General features: G+C 59.6%; 4 protein-coding genes across 10 annotated transcripts in view; 1 reads left to right on the top strand and 3 right to left on the bottom strand.

Moving 5' to 3' along the window:
* Positions 1-19,633, bottom strand: part of MAMSTR (MEF2 activating motif and SAP domain containing transcriptional regulator) — a 164,281-nt gene that overhangs the window by 114,078 nt on the left and 30,570 nt on the right. The gene's annotated exons all lie outside the window — the stretch shown is intronic.
* Positions 25-7,268, top strand: SPHK2 (sphingosine kinase 2). 6 transcript variants are annotated; one of them, XM_056135861.1, is made up of 8 exons: positions 31-170; positions 250-374; positions 1,107-1,245; positions 3,835-4,309; positions 5,031-5,180; positions 5,264-5,358; positions 5,448-5,563; positions 5,793-7,268. In XM_056135861.1, the coding sequence occupies exons 3-8, from the start codon at positions 1,207-1,209 to the stop codon at positions 6,880-6,882; spliced, it is 1,965 nt and encodes a 654-aa protein (XP_055991836.1). In that variant the 5' UTR covers positions 31-170; positions 250-374; positions 1,107-1,206; the 3' UTR covers positions 6,883-7,268. The 6 variants fall into 6 exon arrangements, with proteins under 6 accessions (XP_055991838.1, XP_055991833.1, XP_055991836.1 ...); XM_056135863.1 differs by lacking the exon at positions 250-374 and having other exon boundaries at positions 25-170; positions 4,015-4,309; XM_056135858.1 differs by lacking the exon at positions 250-374 and having other exon boundaries at positions 25-170.
* DBP (D-box binding PAR bZIP transcription factor) lies at positions 7,690-13,349 on the bottom strand. Its single transcript, XM_056135874.1, has 4 exons — positions 12,418-13,349; positions 11,218-11,628; positions 9,515-9,726; positions 7,690-8,030 (listed from the first exon to the last, which is right to left on the bottom strand). Exons 1-4 carry the CDS (start codon positions 12,554-12,556, stop codon positions 7,815-7,817), a joined length of 978 nt encoding a protein of 325 aa, XP_055991849.1. The 5' UTR covers positions 12,557-13,349; the 3' UTR covers positions 7,690-7,814.
* Positions 13,585-19,232, bottom strand: CA11 (carbonic anhydrase 11). 2 transcript variants are annotated; one of them, XM_056135873.1, is made up of 9 exons: positions 19,045-19,232; positions 18,893-18,967; positions 18,068-18,210; positions 16,164-16,349; positions 15,522-15,617; positions 15,288-15,360; positions 14,854-15,008; positions 14,483-14,648; positions 13,585-13,748 (listed from the first exon to the last, which is right to left on the bottom strand). In XM_056135873.1, the coding sequence occupies exons 1-9, from the start codon at positions 19,109-19,111 to the stop codon at positions 13,744-13,746; spliced, it is 966 nt and encodes a 321-aa protein (XP_055991848.1). In that variant the 5' UTR covers positions 19,112-19,232; the 3' UTR covers positions 13,585-13,743. The 2 variants fall into 2 exon arrangements, with proteins under 2 accessions (XP_055991848.1, XP_055991846.1); XM_056135871.1 differs by having other exon boundaries at positions 13,585-13,709.

Below are 19,633 nucleotides of genomic sequence, written 5' to 3'. Positions count from 1 at the left end.
AGGCCTCTCTGGCCCTGCCCGAGCTCTCTTCTCGATGGTCTTCCGGGAAAAAAGGGCTCTGGGAACGAGAGAGATGAGCGGAGCTAGGAGGACGCGGCGCGAGGTGACGCTCTGGTCCAACGCCGACGATTTCTCTGTGGCTCCCGGAGGACCCAGCGGGAGTGTTGGCGGTGAGGAGGCGGGGCTCGTGGGGCTGTGTCGGGAACTCGGGTAACCTCTGACCCCTCGATCCGGGCGTTTCCTTTGCAGGCTCACCTCCGCCGTATCTGGTCCTGCGCATCCTTGGCGGGGCCGCAGCTCCGGAAGTTCTCCGTGCGGTCTAACCTCAGATCTTCTTGCTGCAGCGTTGCATAGAACATCCTGTAACGCCCCATTTCAGCCCTGCTTCTCCCCCGCGCCTCTAGATAGACTTTCCCTAATACCTCCGCCTCCTTTGCCGCCGGGGGTTTGGGGGGGCTGCTTTTTCTTTGGCAGAGAGATTCCAGTTCAGAGTGAGGGATGCTCACGGTAGTGGAGCGCAAAGGAGGGCGCCAAGGCTCGGGTTGGGAGGGCTGGCATGGGGTGGTGAAAAGGGGCTGTCTTAAGAAGCATCAGTAAGGGTGCCGAGGACAGAGTTCAAGTGGTTTTCAGGAGAAGTGGGATGAGGTGATCCAGACGGGGAGACTAGAGAGAGGAGGGAGGAAAATGATTCAAGGGGTGGAGGGAAGCAGAGGAAAAAGTGGAGCAGGGGCCTTGCCAGCTGATTCGGTAACTTCTAATCCCCAGTGCGCTAACAATGGGGCTTTGGACAAGCCATGACACCTTCCTTACCCCCTTCAGAAGGGGATGGTAACAGGTCTGCCCCAGAGGGTGTTGCCCATGATTATGTAAGTTAATAAAAGTGCTTAGGATGGTGCTTTTCATATTAGTGCTTCCTTAAAAAATTGCTCCACTCCCCTTTCTTAGCCCTTTCCAAGTGAGAAGATGGACCGGCTGGGGCCGGGAGGAAGCTGACCCCGCTCCTGTTGACCTCTTCAGGGAAGCTCTGCATTTGGGGGCTCCGGCTCATTCACTCTGACCTCCAGTTCACCCCCGATGTCCCCACTGACCGACTTACTTCTCCACAGAGGCCAAGGCCACGCGTGGATCGTGAGGACTCTTTGTTTATCCCCCCTGCCCATGGGCTCTGACCCAGGGCCAGGGCCAGGGCCTGGCTGATGCCAGTGGATGAATGGACACCTCAGAGCAACAGAGCAGCAGGACCAGGTAAGGGTCAGAAAGCCAGGACCACCATCCTGAGAGATTCAGTGCCCCTTCCCTGTCCCTGCCCCTTTGTCTCTGTGACATGGGCCCTCCCTGGCTTTGCATGCTGACTTCTTGTGTCTGTCAACTTTTCTTCCCAGGGTCCGAGCTCTTGTCTTGGGTGACCCCCATCTCTCCATATTGCAAGATTTCTCTGCCCCCATCTCTTTGAGTCATTCTTTGGCACATATTCTGGTGTCATTGCTACTCTGGATTAAATGCTTAGCTTTTTTTCATTGTTTAGCTATATGTGGGCTTCTTCTGACGCAACTCTATGTCTAGCAAGTTCTCTTCCTCTATCCACAAGTGTCTCTCTCCCTACAATTCATGTCCATTTCGAGGCCTCCTAATATTATCAGTCTTACCTTGGTTTCGTTCAATTTCTTCCTGGCTTTGCATTTCTCTGGCTCTTGCTTTCAGTCTCTGGCCCTTGACATTCTCCCACGCTTCACCCCTGAAAGAGCTGCAGAGGAATCGCCTAGCTCCTCTTTCCCATGTCGCTCCTAGTGCTTCTCCCGGGTCATTGGCTGGTCAGATGGCTGTCATGCTGGTTCCTTGCGGTGGTTTGTTGATTTGCATATAAGGTAAATAATGTATGAATGAATTTGCTCTGTGGTTTTCTTTCCTAAAGTGTGTTAGCCTGTCCTTTTCAGGGTTTTCTTGCCTCTTTACCTTCATTAGTCACTTTTCTACTGTCTTTTTCTCTATTTTCTGTGTCTGCTTCCGTGTACTGAAAAAGAGAAAACAAACTCTACAATCTAGTTTTTTTCTCTGACAGTGCTTCTCTGAATATCTTGTATTAACTCCCCTTGCTTTATCAATGTGAAATTCCCCTCCCCCGCTTTGCTCCTTCCAACCCCTTCTCTGAAAAAACAGTAGATGTGACTGGACCCCGTGCCCTCAGTAAAGATGGCGGTATAGGTGTTGGACATGGGCCGTGACGCCGCCTCGGCTGCGCGTGTGCCCTCATCGGTGATGGCGGCTGCGCTGGCACGAGCAGTGCCCCGCCCAGTCCTTGGCTTTCCTGCGTCCAGTCCCAGCGCTGGGCTAGCCAGTCGGTTGGTCCCGCCTCTGCACCCCCATTGGTGCAGCTGAAACCGGCCTGTGGCCATTGGCTGAGAGCATGCACACCCTCCCCCCACCACCTCCCGGAGATGTGAAAGGGGGCGGTTGGCCCTAACTTGAGGGCTACCAGGCAGAGCACCCTGCAGCGAGTGAGAGGGTGTGGGGAGGGAGGGGATCGTGGCAGGGCCCCAAGTGGGGGAAGGAGGGGCAAGAGGATCGGAAGCGCAGGCGCGGGACTGGGGTACCAGGAACTGGGGGGTGGGGTGATAGGAGAACCAGAACAGGATCAGAGGGATGCAGGAACAACGGAAACCGAGACCTCAGACCGGGCTTTGGAAAAGGGGTGGACGGGTTTGGACGACGCCTGGTAAGAGGGTGGGGCATGGGGGCTACCCAGGGTGAAAGGTTGGGATCCAGTGAATGGCCCGGGAGTGGGGGAGCAGAGGCCACTGCGGCACTGTTCCTGGTTTAAGGTAAGGGGGTGAATCAAGTTAGGGTGAGACCCAACTGGGCTCTGCAGGGCAGGGGTCTGGGGAGGCCCTTGAGGCAGGCACAGAAGGGGTTGCTCTGAGGCAGGTGAGCGGCCCAGGCTGACAGGTGGGCGGGGCCTCGGAGAACAAAGGTGAGAAGAAGACAGAACCAGGGCAGAGGGCAGAAGGGAAGGGCTGGGGAAGGGGACCACAGTCAGCTCCCATCGCCCCTTGAAGAGCAGGCGGCCAGCAGCAAGGTCAGTGCTGGGGCCCAGCCCCGGCCCCTGCAGGCTCCTGCATGTGGCACCGCTGACCCTCGGGCTCTTTATGTCCTTGTCATATGTGTTCCTTTCTCATCTCTCTTGCTGTCTCCCACCTTCTCTGTCTCCCCACCCTCCTGGTACCCTCCATCACTCCTAAGTATCAAATGTAGCTTTTTTAAAAAAACAAAAAAAACCCTTCATTTTCCAGTTGTGTAGGCCTCGGGATTTAAATGGTCCTCAGGTCTGTCCCAAAGCTGTCTCCTCCTCCCCTTTCCTCTGCGTCTCAGACCTCACCCCTCTTCTGTCTGCTGGACCTCTGGCTGTAGCCGGAGGGGATTCCCTGTTGGCCTATTTTTTCTCGGTCATTGGATGCTTCTTTCTGCCTGGTGTGCCACCATCCCCATTCTCCCTCCCGCTGTCTCTCTGCAAAGCCCTCCATCACCCAGCACACTGGGTTTTCCTCTTGATTCTGGAATCGTCTGTTAGTTCTGGCCAGCCAGTACAGTGAGGACTATGAGCTGATTAGTACTGGGTCACCCACAAGGGACTGTGCATGGCTGGGGCGCGCCCCCCACCCCCCGGGCCTCTGGCCTTCCTGCTTCCCAATGCCCACCATCTCTCTCCTTAAATATAAGCTTGTCTCCAGTGCCCCTGTGTTGCCTGTCACTACCCCTTGCTGTCCCCGGTGACCCTTCTGCCCTCTACCTACCATGGGAGTCATGGCTTCTGACTCCTGCCCTCCTCCCTCCCCACAGAAGCCGGACCAGGAGCTGACCTGGAGCTGGGGCCACGGGCCTGGGAGCGCCCTGCGCCCAGCAGAGGCCATGGCCCCGTCACCACTGCCACCGCTGGCTGCCAGCACCCCGCTCCTGCATGGCGAGTTTGGCTCCTACCCGGCCCGCGGCTCACGCTTCGCCCTCACTCTCACACCACAGGCCCTGCACATACAGCGGCTGCGCCCCAAGCCCGAAGCCCGGCCCCGGGGTGGCCTGGTCTCGCTGGCTGAGGTCTCTGGCTGCAGCACCCTGCGGAGCCGCAGCCCCTCGGACTCAGCCGCCTACTTCTGTGTCTACACCTACCCCCGGGGTCGGCGTGGGGGCCGCCGCAGAGATGTCCGCACCTTCCAGGTGGACGGGGGAGCCACCTATGAGGAGAACCGGGCTGAGGCCCAGCGCTGGGCCGCCACACTGACCTGCCTGCTGCGGGGACTGCCACTGCCTGGGGATGGGGGTGAGGCACTGTGCCCCATGGGCACCTTTGTCTCTGCTGCCCTGGGTGCTGCTCGCCAGCTAGATTTCCCACTCTCGGGGACCCAGCCCAAGGCTGCTGACCGAGAGACCAAAGGCCCAGTTCAGGTCTGCAGATGCTCTCAGAGGCCCCCTGGAGCATCCTTGGAACCCAGCCTGGGGGTGGGGTGGGGTCACAGAGGGCTTATGGGCAGGCGCCATACCCTAGGGTCATCAGGAGGCAAAGGTTTGAGGATTCCCCCCTCTGTGGACCTGCTCTGGTCATCCAGGGCTCTGCTGGCTGTTGAGGAACCCTTGAGGATAGCAGTGCTGAGGGAGCCTCCTGTTGCAGTGAGAAACCTAATCCTGGGGTCCAGGTGTTAGGGGTGAGTGCAAACCACAGCTCACCTCCTCCCCCTGGGCAGGTCCAAAGGTCACCCGGATTAGATACTCAAGCCCTGCTTTGTCCTAGACTTGGGAGGTGGGGCAGGGTACACCCCTGAGCTGGCAGGTGAGGCTCTGTCCTCGCCCTGACTCATCCCATTTGCCATCAGCAGTTCCTGGCTTTTGGTGAAGGGACCTGGGTCACTCACCCTTTTTTTTTTCTGCCCTGCAGTGCTTGGGGCACACCGGGTACCATGCAGTGCCCAGGTACCCCCTTGGCGGCTTTTTATCTCCCATGGGACCGTTCTGGCCTTTGGAGACGCTTTCCCCTCTCTCCACAGAAATCAACCTGGAGCGGCTTCCCAGGGCACCCCGGCTGCTCCTATTGGTCAATCCCTATGGGGGGCGGGGCCTGGCCTGGCAGTGGTGCAAGAACCACGTGCTGCCCATGATCGCTGAGGCAGGCCTGTCCTTCAACCTTATCCAGACAGGTAAGGCAGTGGTTGGGGGTTGGGGGCAGGATGTGTGGCTGCAAGAGGAGAGTCCGCCTCACATCCTGGTTCCCCTATATCAGAACGACAGAACCACGCCCGGGAGCTGGTCCAGGGTTTGAGCCTGAGCGAGTGGGATGGGATCATCACAGTCTCGGGGGACGGCCTTCTCTATGAGGTAGGACAGGAGTACCCAGCGCCCCGCCTGAGCTCTGGGGGTTGTGAGGCCCAAGCCGGCCCCTACTCCTCTGCTCTCCCTCCCTGCAGGTGCTAAATGGTCTTCTGGATCGGCCTGACTGGGAGGAGGCTGTGAAGACGCCTGTGGGCGTCCTTCCCTGCGGCTCCGGCAACGCGCTGGCAGGAGCTGTGAACCAGCATGGGGGGTAGGTGGACACTCGTGCCTGGGGTGAACCGCCCTGGGGCCAGGGGAACCCAGAACCTCGGTGCCCACACCTCCTAGCAATGTGCCCGCCCCCTGGACATTCCTGCCAGCCCTGTCTCCCGGGGCTGTGTCCTGGCCTAGTTTCCAATCTTCTTGCACCCCAACGCACACACAGAGGCCATTTCTCTCCAGCTCAGTGCTTTCTTCCTCCCCACCGTGCCTGGCTGCAGGTTCCAGCAGGCCCTGGGCCTCGACCTGCTCATCAACTGCTCGCTGCTGCTCTGCCGGGGCGGGGACTGCCCGCTGGACCTGCTCTCCGTCACCTTGGCCTCGGGCACCCGCTGTTTCTCCTTCTTGTCTGTGGCCTGGGGCTTTGTGTCGGATGTGGACATCCAGAGTGAGCGCTTCCGGGCCCTGGGCAGCGCCCGCTTCACCGTGGGCACGGTTCTGGGCCTCGCTGCACTGCACACTTACCGAGGACGCCTCTCCTACCTCCCTGCCACTGTAGAGCCAGCGTCGCCACCCACTGGCCATGGCCTGCCCCGTGCCAAATCTGAGCTGACCTTGGTCCCGGCCCCCGCACCGCCCGTGGCTCATTCACCCCTACACCGCTCAGTGTCTGATCTTCCCCTGCCCCTTCCCCAACCCCAGATGGCCCTCACCTCCCCAGGCTCCCCAGAAGCCCTGCCCAGCCTGGCTCTCAATGGTGGGGCCTCAGAGCTGGCTGGGGACTGGGGTGGGGCTGGGGATGCGCCTCTGTCCCCTGACCCCCTGCTGCACTCACCCCCTGGCACCCCGAAGGTGACTCAGCTCTCGCCCATCACAGAGGGTGTCCCAGAAGTGCCCCCGCCTACTGGGCAGCCTGCTCCCACCCCTGACTCCCCCACGGCCAGCTCAACTGGGGGCCCACCAGACCACCTGCTCCCTCCTCTGGGCAGCCCCCTACCCCCAGGTTGGGTGACGCTGGAGGGAGACTTTGTGCTCATGCTGGCCATCTCGCCCAGCCATCTGGGAGCTGACCTGGTGGCCGCACCCCATGCGCGCTTTGACGATGGCCTGGTGCACCTGTGCTGGGTGCGAAGCGGCATCTCCCGCGCGGCACTGCTGCGCCTGTTCCTGGCCATGGAGCGGGGCAACCATTTCCGCCTGGGCTGCCCACAGCTGGGCTATGCAGCTGCCCGCGCCTTCCGCCTGGAGCCGCTCACGCCCCGAGGTGTGCTCACGGTGGATGGCGAGCAGGTGGAGTACGGGCCCCTGCAGGCCCAGGTGCACCCGGGCCTGGGCACTCTTCTCACGGGGCCTCCGGGGCGGGAGCCCTGAGTCTGACCCTGTTTGGAGTTCTCTGAAGGCGGGGCAGACGTTCCAGGTGGTAGGGCTCCGGGCAGAGAGCGGGCCTGGCCCTGTCTCAGGATCAGGCTCGCTCTCTGGAAACCAGTGGTGATTCTGGCAGGCGGTCTGGATTAAGGGGGCAGGGGGTACGTGTGATTACAGATGTGTGAGGGTAGTGCCTGATGGAGGGGCGCGGAGTTCAGCCCCGAGCCCTCTGGACCGGCAGCAGAAGCCTGGTCGGCTGAGGGCGGGGCCTGCCTTAACTGTCGTCCAGTGACGGGGTGTAGGCTGTGCCAGCTGCAGGAGGCCTTAGTTCATTGGCCAGTCAGGGCTGGGTCTTGCCCTGTCCACCCCGGTGCCTCCACTCAGCTGGCCAAGCAACCCAGAGGGGCAGGTTCCCCAGGGTCCGCCCCCGGCCCTTCCCTTCGTTTTGCACTAATGCCCGTTTAGCCGCGGGGACCAGGACGCCTGCCTCCCGCACCATCCGCCCGAGTCTTCAATTGAAAGGTCCTATGCAATAAAGGCCGTCGCTCCTCTCTCAGTCCCTCGCCCCTTACTCCATCTGGCAGCCGCGGGGAAGGCATGACCCCTCAAGGTGCCTCCAGCAGGCCCCCAAGAGCATGGGTCACAGCCCCACGAACTGTGGCCAGGATGACCTGCCAGCCCAGGGGTGAAGGGGGCCCAGGAAGCTGCCGTCTACCCCACAACAGCTGGCTCTGGGGTTTGCAAGATTTATTCAGGATAGTGGGCACGGAGGCAGTGGGAGGGTGGGGACCCTGCTGTGCCCAGCCAGAGGGCACAGATGGCCCCTCCCCGCCCCCACGCCGGAGGTGGGAGGCTCGCTTTTTCTTTAAAAATATAAATGTATTTGATCTGCATTGTCCCACAGCCCTGGGGCCCCCAGACGGATGGACAGGGCCACCTCACAGGGCCCCATGCTGGGCCTGGTAGCGCGACAGCACCGCGCGGTAGTGTGACAGCTCCTGGCGCACGGCCACCACCTCTTGCCGCAGCAGGGCATTCTCCTTCTCCAGGAAGGCCGCCCGCACGGATATCTGGTTCTCCTTGAGCCGACGCGCATCTCGGGAGCGCTTCGCTGCCTCATTATTCTTGTACCGCCGGCTCCAGTACTTCTCGTCCTGGGGGAGGAAAGGAAAGAGACGCTGAGGCCCAGAAGCACTGAGAAGAGCAGTGCAGAATGGGGCCCTCTGGGGTTGCTTCCGGCCCAGCAGCCAGACCCAAAGGAAATTAAGTCTCCTACAGGATTCAGACCCAAGGGTTTGTCCTCCTCAGGCCCAAGTTGCCAAAGAGAGTAGGTGACTGGCTACAGTGAAGGCACCAGATATTCCCCCATCCCCTGCGATCGAGCTTCAGGCCACAGACCCCTGACCCTCCTTCCACAAAAGGGCTTGCAGTTAGCTCCCTGTTGCTAAGGATGCTCATACCCTAGCAACAAGGTAAGGGGGCTGGGAGAGAAATTAATCAGCCTCCCAGTGCCTGGTTGCTAAGGAGAGCGCAAACTGGTGGGATGCAGTATCCCATAAAGCCTTCCCAGAGCCTGGCTCCTATGACCTGGTTGCCAAGGCAACCTCTTGCAGGGGAGGGGGGAGGAGCTAACTAGTCCCAGTGACCTACCACTGTCACCAACCCACAGACTTCAACTAGAGGCTAGGGGCTACCTCCCCCCAGCAAAGGGATTTCAGCTGAGGGTCTCTCCCCTGCTTCTCCCTCAACCCATCAGGCCTGGAAATGCCCAGACCTGGAATCCGGGTGCTAAGGGGATGTGCTCCACAACAAAGCCCAGAGCTCTGCAAGAAGCCCCTCCACACCCACATTTAATCAGAGCCTGGCACCTGCTGCACAGGGCTGGAGAAACCACTGTCCTAAAACTGGTTGATGGGGGTTGGAACAATAGTACAGCAAAGAGGATGCTTGCTTTGCACACAGCCAACCCAGATTTGATCCCCAGCATCCCATACAGTCCCCTGCCAGGAGTGATCCCTGAGTGCAGAGCTAGGAGTAACCACTGAGCATCACTGGGTGTGGCCCAAAAAACAAAACAGAATTGATTGATGGGCTGATACCAGCAGCCTGGGTATGACACAGAGCACTGGAGTGTGTGTACTGCACATGGAAGCTCTCGGTTCCTCTGCCAGCACCTCAGCCCCCTGCCCCCCAGCACCACTGGGTGTGCACCTCCTAAAAAAGATGGAGTTGCTGCTGGAAGCACCCTAAATCCAAATGTGGACCCGGCTGCCCAGGGGCACCTAACGCCTCTTACCCACAAGCAGTCTGGGCCCAGGGAAGCGCCTGGAAAGGCTGGCAACATACCCCCTAGGCCAATTCAATCAGAGCATGGTAGGTGCCATATAAGAGCTCAGACATGAGAGCTAAAGGCATCTATCCTCAGCAGCTGCTAGTGCTGGAGACACCCCAGAAAAGCAGAATAGGCTGAGTCTGTACCCCATCTCCAGGAATCTCCAACCCACCCCTCTACGACCCCACCCTCACAGCCCTAGCTGTGAGCCAGGAGACCCTGCTAGTGCAGCCCAGGGCAAAGCCCAGCAGAGCAGAAGGGAAGGGTGGCGCAGGCCACGCCCCACTGCCACCTAGATGCCCTCACCTTCTGCTCCTCTGGCACCTGGATCTTCCGGGCCTTCTTCATGATGGGTTGGGGCTTTAATTCCTCCTCTGAGAATCGATGTCTCCGAGGATCAAAGGTCTCATGGCCGGGAATGCTGGACAGGGCTAGATCAGTGGGGTCGGGTTCAAAGGTCATCAGCACCTCCACGGTGTCCGGGTCCACTGGGCTGGGAGTGTCCCGAGAGGTGAGACCTTGGGAGAAATAAAATGTGTCACCTGGAGTGTGCATTTCAAGGAGGAGGTGCTCAGAGGAAATCCCTTGCTCATGGGAACCTATTCACCCCAGGAGGGCAGCAATGGCATGGAACCTACAACCTGGCAAATATAAATTCGGAGAGCCTCTAAGTCACAAAGATGCTCCGACGTGCTGGAACCAACGTGGTTTTTAGAAACAGGGAAACTGAGGCCCAACCATGCCAGGCTCGCCCTAAATAACATAAGCCGGGCTCAGAGAGACTGCTTCTGCAACCTCAGGGACTCCTCAGCCCAAAGCAGAGTGCTCAGGCTGGGCTGTTCAAGGAAAAAGAATGCAATGCCCCGCAAAAACTTCCAGTGAGATTTTTTTTTCTTTTTGGGGTCACACTCCGTGAAGCACAGGGGTTACTCCTGGCTTTGCACTCAGGAATTACTCCTGGCGTGCTCTAGGGACAACATGGGATGCTGAGAATCGAACCTGGGTCATCCGCAGCAAGTTAAATGCCCTACCCGCTGTACTATCGCTTCAGCCCCTCCAGTTCTACACTAGCTTAGCGGGGAGGTGGAGGGGCTAGGGGGGAAGAGGGACTGGTGGTGCCAGAGTTGTGGCGGCCTGTGCCTTTAAGAGCGAGCCAGCCGGGGCCAGTTGAGGACACAGGTTCAGGGCCGAGTCACGTGCCGGCGCCTGCTTTTCCCGCTCCGCCTCCCACCCGTCCCGGCGCCCGCGCGTTCCCCCAGACCCCGCCCCGTCCCGCGTGACCGCGCGTGCGCGAAGCACGGAGGAGGCGAGGACTCACGTGGAGTGGGAATGTGCAGCGGGGAGCAGAGGGCCCCGGTTCTGCCCGGAGGTCTGACCCAGCTCGGGGGTCCCCGACCTGCTACAGGGACCCCCGGAGACCCCCAAGGCTCTTTTCCCTCGATCGAACCTCGTTCAACCTCCACGGTTCGGGGCACCCAGCACCTTGGAGGGTGAATACAGAAGAACCGGGGCCCTTGATCTTCTCACCGTGGCCTGCCAGTTAGAGAGTCCCGGCCCTCTCTTCTGCCGGGAATATAAAGAAGGTCCAGAAGAAAGATATGGCAGTCCTCCCCTCTGGAGCGCCCCCGGCACCCGGCCACCTGCGATGCCAGCATTTCCAGCCCCTGGAGACCTAACCAACCTTGGCCTTCTCCCCTGCAGCGGGCCCCCCGTGAAGCCCCTAGCAGCCCAGGTCCGATTTCCAGCCCAGATTCCGGGGCCCAATGCACTCCCTAGCCAGTACCCACGAGTATCCGGATCCCCTGTCGCCACGTCCCCACTGCAAGGTCCAGCGCTACCTCCCCACTGGAATTTACGGCCCCAAGTCCCTCCTCTCCTGTGGATTGACACGTCCTAGTCTCTGACCCGTGAGGAGACAAGAGTCCTCAGCCCCAGAACCCGGCGCGCGGCCCGGGTCCCACCGCCCTGCCCTCGGGGCTCCAAGCCCCGACCCATCCCTGCCGCCGCACCTGCGCGGTGGCCACCGGCGGCCCCGAGGGCAGCCCGGGCCGGGGCGTGCCCCGGTGAGGAGCGAGGGGACGCCGAGCTGCAGGAGCCGGGCCCGGGCGAGGGTGCGGGCGTGCGAACGGGCGAGGGCGCCGGTGACTGGCCGCCGGGGGGCGGCGGGCTGGGCGGGAGCCCGTGCTCCAGCAGGAAGGCGTCCAGGTCCACGTACTCCACGTCGCCGAACGGCAGCGTCCGCTCCCACAGCAGCGGCGCCAACAGACCCGGGCCCGGCACGGCCCCTGGGCGCCCCCGAGGGGACCCGCCGCCCACCACTGCCCCGGCCGGGGCATCCGCCGGGCCCGCCGTCTCCAGGCCCGGCCCGGAGACCGTGGATGCCGGCGGAGCCGCCTTGCGCTCCTTTTCCTTCAGGAGACCTGCGGGGCCGGGAGGGAAAGATCGGGCAGAGTGGGGAGGGAAAGGAAGATGGAACGGGGACCCCGAGTCCGAGACGAGTAAAGGCGCGGACGGAAAGAGACCCCCACCCCCCGCCCCGCGGCGGAGATGAACAAAAAGGGGACAGACAGAGCAAGGACCCGAGCAGAGCAGCCCCGGAGAAAGAGGTGGGGGACAGTGATGGGAAGAGGAACAGAGGCTCAGAGAGAGATGCAGAGAGGAATTGGCACAGAAGGAAGGGGAAGGAAGTTGAGATGGAGCAGGGTACACACGGAGGAGGTGGAGGGTTGGGCAGGTGAGAGAAAAAATGACAGCTCTGTAATTCCTCTGAAACCTACCCGCTGCCCCCGTGCCCTCTTCTCCCCGCCCCCACTCTCAGGAAGGGGCATGCTGCCTGGGGCACATTCCTCATCCACAGACTCCAAAGGACCCCAGGAGGCCCCGCCCAAGCCCAGGTCACCCCGATGCGATGCGGCCATCCGACACGCCCCCCTCCCTCCGCCCAGGACCTCAGGGGTCCAGACCTGCAGAACCAAAGGAAAGGGCCTGGACTCTGGGTCCTCCGGACGCAGGGCGCCGGGAGCCCCGCGAGAGAGCTGGGGCTTAGACACCTGGCACTTTGGTGGAGGGAGGTGGGGCGATGCACTCCACACTCAGGAGGAAGCTAGCCCCCCACCGCAGGCCCCCTAATCTAACCCCCCTGCAAGCACCTGAATCCCTAGGGGAGAAGGGAGTGAGATGGGCCAGGGGGTGTGGAGGTTAGAACTCACAGCTAGCTGGTTCTTTGGGCTTGCTGGTCCCCTGCAGAAGGCTCCTCAGTCCAAGCAGCGCACCCCCTCCAGAGGGGCCCCCGGCCGGGCCGCCCAGCAGCAGTGGGGCCGGGGGCCTGTCGCTCACGGGCCGCGCCATTGCCGGGCACTTGCCCACAGGCTCACGGGCTCATGGAGAAACAAAAACCCAGCTTGGCAGTCCGTGGCGCACTCCTGTGGCTCGGGCGAGTGGCTGCCCAGGGGTGAGCGAGAGGCTCCTGCAAGCCTCCAGGATCCTCCAGAACACCGTAAATTTTAGGGGATCTGCCGACCTCCGCGCAGAAACGTGAAACTCTGGAAGGTCCCCGGAGACCATGCAGGCTGGGTAACGGAGCGGGGGTGATCAAATTAGGCCGTCGGCTCTTTGCAACGAGGGTTCAAGGGGTCCCTAGGCGCTCCTGCTACAAGGTGGGCGAGCCTGGCTCCTGCAAAATCTGCAGCTCTCTCCAGCAGAGGCTCTTTGCAATCCGCACCAAGAGGTGTGCGCGAAGGGGCGGGAGAGGGGGTAGGAGGAGGCGGCCGCGTCGGGGCGTGGCCAAAGCAAACTTCTTTCGCGGAAAAAAAAGCCAAACCAAAACACGAGACGCCACAGAGCGCACCCCTCCTTTCGGGCCCCGCCCGCCCGCGGGGCCTTGCACCCGGGCCGCGTGCCTCCCTCCGGCTGCAAGCACGGGCCAATCGAGTGCCGCACCCTGGAGACCCACAGCCAATGGGACCCCCAGATCGGTCCAGACTCGGGAGGGCGCGTGAGCGGTTCAGTGCACGAAGTTGTCTAGCTTTTTGGAGAGGCGGGACCCTGACCTACATTTATCCAATGGGAAACGGTGCTGGGGGCGGGACAGTGACCCACATCAGACCAATGAGGCAGACGAGAAGGGGAAGCACATGGCTCGGCGCGTGCCGCCTGACGAAGGTGCGGGGGGGGGGGGGGGAGAAAGAGTGAAAAAGCAGCGCCTCTTAAAGGAGCCGCGCATCTAAATTATTGTTCTGCTAAGCAGGAAGTCAAGTCAATGTAAAAAAGAAAAAAAAAATCGAGTAGTGGCATTACAAAGTGGGAGATTATCTTCTCGAAGTTTTCTTTCATAACCCAAGTGTTTCCCCGCCGCGTTTAGAATCAGACCAGAGAAACAGGAAGTATTCTGTCCCTTTAATATTAGTGTTTTGGGGGTAATTCCCCTTCCCTGATGGAAGGCTTGGGACGGCAGGCGCAGTCTTCAGGAGGGAGTCTCAGCGACCTTGTGGGGCACCATCCACTGTAAGGAAGATCACACCATCGGGGAGAAGACATTAGTCTGGAACATGCGAGAAGGGACAGAATACGGGGGTGGGGGGGGCGTGGGCTGGGCGCAAAGCTGCAGAGTGGAACCCGCCAGGTGCAGAAGCTGGGGCGGGGCAGGGGGGGGCGGAATGCAGATTTGGGATCGGCACTGGGCTGAACCACTGGGAGGGAGCAGGAGGGGACGCAGAGTCCCAGCTTTGGGTGGAACCACGCGAAGATATCCACGGGGGTGTGTGGGCTGTACCACGCAGCGAAGCCAGAGAGTGTTTTCAGCTCACTGGCCTGAACCACAGGGAAGCAGGTAGGGTAGGAGGGGATCCAGGTTAATTCTGTCGGGGAAATGACACCTGATGGGGGAGCTGCACAGGGTGGTACCACGTGGACACGGGGAAAGGGCTGGCCTGTACCATTTTGGAGAGCCAGAGTCATAGGAAATATCGGGAGGCCAATAATTAACCGTACCACCAGGAAGCCAAGGGGGTCGAGTCACAGACCAACTGGCAAGTTGCAAGCGGTGAAGAGGGAAGACAAATCATGGCCCCGCCACGGTTGGAAGGCAGGGAGGTGGACCGTACCACGCTGACACATAGGGAGAAGGGAGAAAGCAAGTGACAGCCCAGGAGGCTAGACCGAACAGACGCTGCAGAGGGGGGGAAGGGGACCGGGCTGTATCACGTTTGAGACACCGTGGGGAGACACACAGGCGGGTCAAGAGCAAGACGTGGCGGGGTGCGGGCTGGACCATACCATGCAGGCGGTAGTTGGGGCCTCGGCAGCGCCTCTCGGGGTGCCGGGGGTCCCTGTTGCCCCTCAAGGCCCTGTGGACCAAGGGCTGCAGGGGCCGGCCGTTACCGCTGAGGCTCTGGAAGATCTGGGACGGAGGATTCTGGCTCAGGAGCCTCAGAGAGTGCATCTGCCGTGAAGTGGGTGGGAAACGGAGTGAACCATGAATGGGTCTGAGGTTGTCACGCGGGAATCCCCGCCCCTGCGGGCTGATGGGCGTGGCTTAGAGGGTTCCCGCCTCCGTCCCGCCCTCAAAGAATGGTTAAGAGATTTAAGAGGTACCAAGACTGGACATAAGTTGCCAGGACAAGTGATGGCAGGCAGAAAGAAGTCACCTGGAGGGAGGTGATATTGAGGGCCCGGTCAATGAGGATCCAGGTAACGGTCTCTGAGCAGGGCGGGGTGCTGAGAGAGCCCTGATAGGTGATGAAACCGAAGGATTCAGGGAACAGAAGCTCCAGGCTCAGGTCTTGAAGAAAGTAGGCATCATCTGGGCCAGAGAGAGAGCAGGGGGTAAGGCACTGGCCTTGCACGCGGCCTACCTAGGTTCAGTTCCTGGAATCCCATATGATCCCCCAGAGCACCACTAGGAGTGATTCCTGAGTGCAGAGTCAGGAATCACCCCTGAGGTATGACCCAAACAGAGTATGACCCAAACACCAAATAAATAAATAAAGGCATCATCTGCAGGAGTACCACACCAGAGTGAAAGGTGCCTTTCTTGAAGGCCCCTCTTGTACCGCCCACCTCCAACCTGGCTGGGACTTACTTTTGTAGGAGATGCGGGTGATGGTGTCACGGTTAAGGAGGCGGCTGAGGAAGGAGTTGGAGGTGCCAGCCACCTATGGAGGGGGGGAACAAGGGTTGGGAGCAGGAACCCAGAAGTCTAAGGCCCATCTAAGTCCCCAATCCCTTCCTCCTTGGAGACCCAGGAATCTGATCTACCAGCTCCAGATCCCAGGGCCCTAGTCCCCCCACCCCTCCTGTTTCTGCCTGGGCTTACATTGACAAACAGGCTGAGAATAGCCAGGCCATTGGGGCCCCGGGAGGCAGCACTGAGGTTCCCATAGAGTTCCTGATTGAAGTGAATGAGCTGCACCTGGGCAGGAAACACAGAGAATGGGATTCCCCAGGGCAAGAGGAGAGGAGTTTGATGACTGCATCAAGTGAAGGGTTAGCACTCAGAGCACCAGAGACAGCACCACGGCAGCAGCACATGCTTTGCATGCAGGAGGCTGGTTTGTTCCTGCACATCACATGGTTGCCAGGAATGATCCTAAGCACAGAGCCTGGGCACCATAGGGTGTGGTCAGCCCTCCCTCAAATAAATAGGATTAGCAGTGCAGGTTGAAGGGAGTGTGACTAGTTCTATGAAGGATGTTTAAATGAGGCATTCAAAGGGGCATGAAGGGCTGAAATGATAGTACAGGAGGTAGGGCGTTTTGCCTTGCATGCAGTCAAGCCAGGTTCCCAGGCACCCGATATGTCCCCTGAGCCCTCCAGGAGAGATCCCTGAGCAGAGCCAGGAGTAAGCCTTGAGCACCACCTGGTGTGACCCCAAACCAAAAAATAAAAGGAGCATGACGTGGGAGGAATTGGGTTGATTTAGAGGGAAGTTTGAGAGTGAAAGATCAGTGGCCACTACCTCAGCAGAGAAGCCCTGGTGGTTGATCTGGTGTTCAGAGCCGGCTCCATCACGTGCTCCAAATAGTAGCCGCAGTTCACTGAGTCGGTGGCTATAAAGGAGGGGTCCCCCAGACACGTTGACCACGGGCCGCGGTGCAGGCAGGAAGGAAACGTGGCGGCCAGTGTTGTATAGGGTTCCCCGGAGCTGTGGGAGAGGTAGAGGCCATCAGCTGACCATGAAGAGAGCTACTTCCCAGGGGCCAGACAAAGAAGAGCACGTTCAAAGGTCCAAAGGTGACCTTTCTGACAGCAAAGAGGCTAAATGGGAGCAGAACTCAGTGAAAGGAGGGAAGGGTCATGATGCTGACTCTAGTGGGCAAGAATGAGCATTTCAAAATTTTTTTTCAATAACTCACATCTGTAACATTCTTGGCTCTGTGCTAATCTGGTTAGGAAACTGATTTTTTGGTTTTGGGTTTTTATTTGGGGTAGCGGTGTGGTGGGATGCAACTAGCAGTATTGGGAAGAGGCAGGGATTAAGCCCAGGCCTCTGGTATGAAGGGAGCACACATGGCCTTCTCCCTGGCCCTGGTTTGTGGGTTTTTTATTTGTTTCCTTTGGTTTTGGGGTCACACCCAGCAATGCTCAGGGGTTACTCCTGGCTCTGCACTCAGGAATTACTGACAGTGCTCGGGGGACCCTATGGGTTGTCAGTGATTTAACCCAGGTCGGCTGTGTGCAAGGCAAGTGCCTTACCTGCCGTACTATCACTCTGGCCCCTGGTTTGTGACTTGAAATATCTGCCTGGTGTGGCAAATGGATGCAGGAAGCAGAGGCAGGTGCCAGACAATGGTGATGGTGAGACAAGGAGTGAAAAGATTTAAATAGCATTTGTCTGGGAGACTAAAAAAGCTGTGGCTTAGAGACATGGACTGGGAGAGGGACACGCTCCTTGGTCTTAGGCTGGACAGCTGAGTGTAGGATGGTGGGAGAGTTATAAAAACTTGAGGCGACTGGCTGGAGCGATAGCACAGCGGTTAAGGTGTTTGCCTTGCATGCGGCCAATCTGGGTTCAGCATCTCATATGGTCCCCCGAGCACTGCCAGGAGTAATTCCTGAGCACTGCCACTAGTAACCCCTGTGCAACACCGGTTGTGACCCAAAAAGAAAAAAAAAAACTTGAGGTGAGGTAGCACAGTGGGCAGGGCGCTTGCCTTGCACGTGGAATCACATAGGGTCTCCCCAAGCACTGCCAGAAGTAATTTCTGAGCGTAGAGCCAGGAATAAGCCTTGAGCTTCACTGGGTGTGGCCCCCAAATAAAACAAAACCAAAAAAATTGCTATTACTGTGCTCAGTGGGCTGAGCACAGGCTTTGCATGCAGAAGGCCCAGGTTTGATCCCCCACATCACACATCCCCCGAGCAACCCTGAGCCAGAAGGAACCCCAGAGCATCCCCCATGTGTCCCCCAAACAAAAAAATACCAAATTTGTATTCCCAAATCAACAATGACATGGATTGTAGGTCCCCACTGTCCAGGTTAAAATCACAGTGCTGGTGCTCTTTAGCTGTGTAAACCCGGGCAAGGAGCCTAACCTCTCTGTGCCTCCATCTCTCTATCCGTATGATAAGGATAATAAAAGCAGCCATTATTGGAGTTGAGGTGAGGGATAGAGGGTTGCTCAAGCATTCCAAACGGTATCTGGCCAGATTTGCTGCTGCAGAGACTGAAAAGGAGAGGGGCCATCTTTGGGGAGGGGAGGGGCGTCTGCTGCAGAGTATATGGACCCTGCTCTCTAACCACTGTGCACTCCTCTCTTCCTGTGACTGGTCTTGTTCCTCAGCACCCCACTCCCAAGCCCCCTCCACTGATGCTCCTCCCATGCATGCAGTCACTCCTAGCCCGCACCCCCTAAGACTTACCTTCTCTCCACCCGTGCTGAGCCTCAGCGGGGGCAGAAAGGGGTCAAAGAGGACCCTCTTGAGTTCCACATCCACAGGGCTCTGCCGCTTCCCCACAGCGCAGAGACTCCAGGCTGCGTTCACCAGGCCCCAGAAGGGGGGCCCTGGGGGCAGGCACCAGGCAGGGAGGAAAGGGACTCAGAAAGAGGGGCTGGATCCCTAAGCTGTGGTCTGGACCAGGGACCTGGACTTTGGGGGGTCTGAGAGAGTAGGGGCCTGGGATCCTGAGAGGAGTTTCCTGAAATCCCTAACACCAACCCACCAACCAGTCTCGGATCAGAATGGGCTAAAATTCACTGGAGGAGGAACTACAATTCCCAGCAGGCCTCGGGGCCACCAGCCTTCCCACTGGTCGCCTGCCAGCGCCAGAGCCCATGGGAGTTGTAGTTCTTTCCTGCTCCTTGTCCCACAGCTGGATAACGAATGTAGTGGGGTGAGGAGTTGCAAGAGAAGTGGAGACAGCAGGGTTAGGGGGTAGGGAATACGGAGCCACCCATCCTGTGGTTCTCAGCAGGAACCAGGACCTACCTGCCGCTCGCGCCACACACACACACACACACACACACACACACACACACACACTTCCATTCCCTCCATTCCCCACTCTCCTCACTCCCACTCACTACTTGAAATGCGCATGTATAATGTCCCATGGTGAGTCGCTGGGGTTCGGTGGGCTCTGGAGGGAGGCAGGGAGAGAGGGGCTGGGACTCCTCGCTCCAGAGGGGGGGGAGGGCTGAGGGGCTGCCAAAGGAGGCAATCAGCGACCCGCTGCAGCCGCTGCACCTGGCACGAAGTTTCCCTGGAGATTCTCCTTGTAGCTCCACCAGTCCTCCGGGTCAGGTGCAGGTCCAATGTGCGCTGGGGAGAGAGCATACTGAACCCATCTCCCGGGCACTCCCACCCCCGCCCTCCCTCAGGGGCTCCGGGGACCTTACCTGCTGCCCCCAGTGCGGCCCAGAGTATCAGCGCTCGAGGGGCGCCCAGCCCTGCTGCTGGCCCCATTCCCTGGAGGCCTCGGAGCAACCCCTTCCCAAAGCCCTGCCCCCCTCAGCTCCTCCCTCTCCTCCTCCTGGGACTCTCCCTCCAGGACTAGCAGCCTCACCTCCCCACAGGGAGTCTGGATTCCCCCCACGCACACACCAAATGCCCAGAGAGCAGGGACCCTGAAACCCACTCCCCTCTCCTCTCCCCTCTCTCTGCCTCTCCTACTTTTCCTCTTCCCCCCAACCTTTCAGCCTCCCTCTGCCTCGGATTCCCCGCCTCTCTGCCTTCTGCCTCTCCCTCGGGTTACCTCTCGCGTCCCAGCCCACACCCCCCTCTTGGCTCCGTCTGCACCCCGCTCCCCCGGCCTCCTAACTCCATGTCTCCATCCTGCTCCTCTCACCTCCTCTCCTGCTTCTCCCACCTCCTCCTTCCCTGCCTCTTTTCCCTTCTCCCCTTCTTCACCTCCTCCTCCCTCTCTCCCTCTCCAGCTTCTCTCTCTCTCCCCCCTCTCTCCCCCCTCCTTCCCCTTCTCTCTCTTTC

This window comes from Sorex fumeus, unplaced genomic scaffold (genome assembly GCF_029834395.1).
Source record: "Sorex fumeus unplaced genomic scaffold, SorFum_2.1 ptg000122l, whole genome shotgun sequence".
NCBI classification, from domain to species: Eukaryota; Metazoa; Chordata; class Mammalia; order Eulipotyphla; family Soricidae; genus Sorex; species Sorex fumeus.
This window is presented reverse-complemented; position numbering and strand designations above follow the sequence as displayed.